The sequence below is a fragment of the Heptranchias perlo genome, unplaced genomic scaffold, assembly GCF_035084215.1.
Source record: "Heptranchias perlo isolate sHepPer1 unplaced genomic scaffold, sHepPer1.hap1 HAP1_SCAFFOLD_537, whole genome shotgun sequence".
NCBI lineage: Eukaryota > Metazoa > Chordata > Chondrichthyes > Hexanchiformes > Hexanchidae > Heptranchias > Heptranchias perlo.
In genome coordinates, this window is record NW_027139556.1 from 44,001 (window position 1) to 50,000 (window position 6,000).

Sequence of the window (6,000 nt, forward strand, 5' to 3'; positions counted from 1 at the left end):
TCTCAGGGAGATATCTGTACACTGACTGGTGTCTCTCAGTCCCCTCTCTCTCAGGGAGATATCTGCACACTGACTGGTGTCTCTCAGTCCCTCTCTCAGGGAGATATCTGTATACTGACTGGTGTCTCTCAGTCCCCTCTCTCAGGGAGATATCTGTACACTGACTGGTGTCTCTCAGTCCCTCTCTCTCAGGGAGATACCTGTACACTGACTGGTGTCTCTCAGTCCCTCTCTCTCAGGGAGATATCTGTACACTGACTGGTGTCTCTCAGTCTCTCTCTCTCAGGGAGATATCTGTATACTGACTGGTGTCTCTCAGTCCCCTCTCTCAGGGAGATACCTGCACACTGACTGGTGTCTCTCAGTCCCCTCTCTCTCAGGGAGATATCTGTACACTGACTGGTGTCTCTCAGTCCCTCTCTCTCAGGGAGATATCTGTACACTGACTGGTGTCTCTCAGTCCCCTCTCTCTCAGGGAGATATCTGTACACTGACTGGTGTCTCTCAGTCCCTCTCTCTCAGGGAGATATCTGTACACTGACTGGTGTCTCTCAGTCCCTCTCTCTCAGGGAGATATCTGTACACTGACTGGTGTCTCTCAGTCCCCTCTCTCTCAGGGAGGTATCTGTACACTGACTGGTGTCTCCCAGTCCCTCTCTCTCAGGGAGGTATCTGTACACTGACTGGTGTCTCTCAGTCCCTCTCTCTCAGGGAGATATCTGTACACTGACTGGTGTCTCTCAGTCTCTCTCCCTCAGGGAGATATCTGTACACTGACTGGTGTCTCTCAGTCTCTCTCCCTCAGGGAGATATCTGTGCACTGACTGGTGTCTCTCAGTCCCTCTCTCTCAGGGAGGTATCTGTACACTGACTGGTGTTTCTCAGTCCCTCTCCCTCAGGGAGATATATCTGTACACTGACTGGTGTCTCTCAGTCCCTCTCTCTCAGGGAGATATCTGTACACTGACTGGTGTCTCTCAGTCCCTCTCTCTCAGGGAGATATCTGTACACTGACTGGTGTCTCTCAGTCCCCTCTCTCAGGGAGATATCTGTACACGGACTGGAGTCTCCCAGTCCCCTCTCTCTCAGGGAGGTATCTGTACACTGACTGGTGTCTCTCAGTCCCCTCTCTCTCAGGGAGGTATCTCTATATTTGTAGCATCGTGATGGCCCAGATTGTTTTGAACAGTCAAAGACAGCGATACCTCCAGCCATGGGCAACGAATCCTGGACACTGGTCCCCGCACACATGACATGGTCGCCCTCGATCAATCTGCTCCAGATCAGGGAGCTGAGGAAAAACAATTGGACGTAGCTATCAGTAACTCCCAGATCCAGAGGCCTCATCCTCCAGCATTAACAAGCTGCCTGCGTCTCCCCCCTCCCCGCTGCGGCTGGTCCAAGCAAGCGTTCGCGCCCCTCTCTGTACCCTCTTGAGCTGAAGCGGGGCCTGCCCCCCGGGGATCCCACTCCGACTGTCGCTGTCTCGAGTCCCCAGGCGGACCAGTGAGGAGACTTGTGCGATGCCCACTGCAGTCGAATGTCACACATTGCACGGACAGCCTCGCGGAGCCTGCCCCCCGCTTGGACTCGGCACACGAGGCTGAGTGGAGGTGAGCGCAATATGTGTGTAAGCCGTAGCCCAGGAGCGGCAGTACCCCCGTATACGGTCCAGAGTAAGGAGTCTATCGGCCCCCTTGACTCCTGATAACAAAGCCTTATCTTCACCAGCCGTGCTGATTCAGACAGACTCGCGATCGGTTTAACGTCTCACCCCGAAAGACGGCCGCTCCGACGGTGCGGCGCTCCCTCAGGAGTGCGCTGGGGGGAGCGTTGGGCCTAGATTTCAGGCTCTGGAGTAGTGGGTGGGCAGTGGGGGGGCTCGGACTCGCGGCCTTTTGCGGGTGGGGGAGGGAGAGCCGCTGAGCCCAGGAGGGAACGGGCTTGCAACCTTCCCCCTGATTTGCAATTTTAGCTTGGCGTAAGCCAGGCGGGGCCCGAGCCACACCTACTAGGCCTCAAACGACGAAACAAGACATCCCGGGGGTGGGGATCCCTCGCACAACCATTACACCAACGCACGCCTCCCAGCTCGCTCACTGCCGCGAAGAGAGGGACTTTCACCCGCGCTGGGATAGCCCGTCCTCCATCGAGGGCTTCACAGCGACAAAGACCAGGCCGTTCGGCCCGACTGGTCTATCCCGTTGTTTCGCCTCGACCACTCCCTGTGGGAGCGAGTTCCACATTCTCACCGCTCTCTGGGTAAAGGAGTTTGTCCTGAATTCCCCGATTGGATTTATTAGTGACTCTCTTATATTGATGGCCCCCTCGTTCTGGTCTCCCCCACAAGTGGAAATATCTTCTCTACGTCTACCCTATCGAAACCCAAGGCCGCTATTGGAAGAGGAGCAGAGGCGGGGAGTTCTCCCCGGGGTCCTGGCGCCGATATTTATCCCTCGACCGACATCAGCAAAAACGTTCAGTCCAGATTGCTCCCCCTACACGGGCAAACTCGCCACTAATGACGCATAAATTAGCACGCCCTCTGCCCATCCCTCCTGCTCTGGGCGCCAGGTGCGTTGAGGGGAATTCCTTGTTCCGTTTTTGCTCAGGAAGTTCAGGCATTGAGAAGGAGAGCAAGATCCCACAAGAGGCGAAGAGATCCAGCAGGAGTAAATCTGGTTGGCGTTTTTATTTGCGGGGGGGTGGGGTGTCCGTTTAAGAGAGGAACAATGGCCCCCAGGACACCGGGGAGAATTCCCTTCCCCGCTCTTCATCCATTCGCGGCCGTGGGATCCGCCTGAGAGGGCAGACGGGGGCCTCGCTTTGACGTCTCGCCCCGAAAGACGGCCCCTCAGGAGTGTCGGGCCTAGATTACAGGCCCTGGATTAAGCCCCGAGAGTCTCAAGGCTATGGGTCCTTGTCGGGATTGGGTTTGGCCTGGTCCTCAAGGATATTATCTGGGATAACACTCCCCGTCCTCACACTAAAGCAGCATTGCATCCGACTCTCCGCCTCTCCCTCTCCTCCTTTTAAGACGCTCCTTAAGACCTGCCTCTTTGACCAAGCTCTTGGTCTCCTGGCCTACTATCTCCTTACGTCACAAATTTACCCTCCTGTTAAGTATAAAACGCTATATAAATGCAGGTTATTGAGGTAAATTGGGAGATTACACTCTCTATGTAGCAACATAGGGATAAGAGAAGGCCATTCAGCCCCTCGAGCCTGTTCTGCCATTCAATTAGATTACGACTGATGTGTATCTTAACTCCATTTACCCGCCTTGGTTCCGTAACCCTTAATACCCTTACCTAACAAAAGTCATAATATATAATATATATTAATATATAATATATCTCACTACCATTTATGGACTACCCCTTACTTCTGAATGTTTCATATCAGATTGAGAATGTAATTTAGAGATGTTCCCTTGGCCGGGACATGGTCGCTGCTGAGGTTGGCGATCGGTTGCCCTAGCAACGGGCCTACCCGCCCGCCGAAGCCTACTGCGGAGTGGGCCAGCGGTGTTTTCGTAGCGGTCGCCGCAGCAACGGGCCTAGGCTGGGACGGAGCCACCCGGGTGGCCGTGGCAACGGGCCTAGGCTCAGGTGGGGCGGCACGTGCGGGAACCGGGCTTGGCGGCGACGGCCTCCGGGGCCGAGCAGCCTCCTCGCATCCAGCTTGCCTCCAGCACAGGGCCGGGGCAACCAGCATCCGTTGGCCCCCCCACCTCAGGAAGGGGTGTCAAAGGGAAATGCTCGCTATAATCTCTCAGTCAGTTACAACGTTGCACGAATATTGGACGTCATTGGCTGTGGGACGCTTTGGGACGTCCTGAGGAGGTGAAAGGCGCTGGCGAGATGGGAGGCCATCAGTGACAGCGCAGTTTCCCGAAATAATTCCCCGTCCAGCCCTCTCACAGCCGAGTGGTCTCCTCTCCGCTCGGCTCAATGGTGGCCGATAACACGCAGCACAGCCTTGGCCAGTCACGCCAGGAAAATGCAAGGGCGGAGCGTCTGAAAGGCTTCGTCGAGGGGGCGCGGGACGTCCGCCCTCGGAATATTCCGGAAGGGCGAGGAGAAAGCAGTGGGAATGTTGTCTAATGGGCAACCCTTGACCCTCAATCAACTTTATTTGTAAGAGGGGGGGCGGCCGTGGCCTCAAATGACCCTTATTCCCAACCTTTGACCCTCAATTGACTTTACTGACCCAACAGGGGGCCTAATGGCCCTTATTCCCAACCTTTGACCCTCAGTTGACTTTATTGACCCAACAGGGGGCCGAATGACCCTTATTCGCAACCTTTGACCCTCAATTGACTTTATTGACCCAACAGGGGGCCTAATGACCCTTATTCCCAACCTTTGACCCTCAATTGACTTTATTGACCCAACAGGGGGCCTAATGACCCTTATTCCCAACCTTTGACCCTCAATTGACTTTATTGACCCAACAGGGGGCCTAATGGCCCTTATTCCCAACCTTTGACCCTCAATTGACTTTATTGACGCAAGGAGCAGCAAAGCCCCTTTGACCTTTAATGAATTTATTGGCCAAAAAGTTAGGGTGGGGGAAGAAAGTGACCCAAACTCCTGACCTTTGACCTCAAATTGACATACGGTGGGGAGGGGGGAGGCCATTTACCCCCCTCCCCCCACAACACGGTCAAAAAAGACATCTTGACATCCCTGAGGAGACAAAGCCACAAAGTCCACCTCGCGGGGGGGAAACCACGAGGAGAAAGGATTGATCCTGACTTCAAGGCCGGATGGAATGTGCTTCCCTCTCTTTTGACCCGCCTCTTTCCTCGGCCGACCCGTGGCCGAATCAGGGGCCCCGTGGCGTCCCAGAGGCGCTCGGCAGCCGATGACGCACCTTCTCGTTGGGAGCGTGGCCGCCGTTGTAGCGCGGGCAGCCATCTTGCGCACGGCAAGATCCCACAAAGATCTCTTTGAAAGAGCTGGCCGATTAGTCCCTCTCGTTCCCCAGAGCCCGGCAAATCTTTTTTCCTTTCATAACATTCAACCGATTCCCCTTTTGAAAGTTATTATTGAATCTGCTTCCACCGCCCTTTCAGGCCGCGAATTCCAGATCAGAACAACTCGCTGCCTACGAATAAATTCTCCTCATGTCCCACTCTGGCTCTTTGGCCAATTATCGTAAACCCGTGTCCTCTGGTGACCGACCCTCAGGCCACAGGAAGGGGAGGAGCAAGACGTAAGGCACAGGGTGCCGGGACTGTCCCTTTAAACGCGGGGCAATCACTGGGACAGGAAACGGGGTCTCGGCCCCCTTCCCCCTCAGGGACTCTTTCGAGGCGGTTGGCAGTGTGTCAGTTTGCTCTGGGTACCGTTCAGGGCTGGGGGAGGTGGGATTATTTGTACAATTGGACAGCCAAAGCTCGGATTTTAAAATCACAGCTGGCTACGGACTTAAAGGGACCTTCCTCGTGCCCCACTTCCCCAAGGGAACTCTCTTGACATGCGTAACAGGGAGCTTTACTCTGCATCTAACCCTGTACCTGCCCTGGGAGTGTTTGATGGGACAGTGTAGAGGGAGCTTTACTCTGTATCTAACCCTGTACCTGCCCTGGGAGTGTTTGATGGGACAGTGTAGAGGGAGCTTTACTCTGTATCTAACCCTGTACCTGCCCTGGGAGTGTTTGATGGGACAGTGTAGAGGGAGCTTTACTCTGTATCTAACCCTGTCCCTGCCCTGGGAGTGTTTGATGGGACAGTGTAGAGGGAGCTTTACTCTGTATCTAACCCTGTACCTGCCCTGGGAGTGATTGATGGGGACAGTGTAGAGGGAGCTTTACTCTGTATCTAACCCTGTACCTGCCCTGGGAGTGTTTGATGGGACAGTGTAGAGGGAGCTTTACTCTGTATCTAACCCTGTACCTGCCCTGGGAGTGTTTGATGGGACGGTGTAGAGGGAGCTTTACTCTGTATCTAACCCTGTACCTGCCCTGGGAGTGTTTGATGGGACAGTGTAGAG

General features: G+C 54.8%; 1 protein-coding gene across 1 annotated transcript in view; it reads right to left on the minus strand.

The window, feature by feature from the left end:
• The window catches only part of LOC137315128 (prickle planar cell polarity protein 3-like), a gene marked incomplete at its 3' end in the record, with an annotated part of 141,712 nt that overhangs the window by 42,984 nt on the left and 92,728 nt on the right, over nt 1–6,000 (minus strand). The window contains 1 exon segment of the mRNA XM_067980033.1: nt 1,206–1,291. Coding sequence (XP_067836134.1) covers nt 1,206–1,291 — 86 coding nt within the window.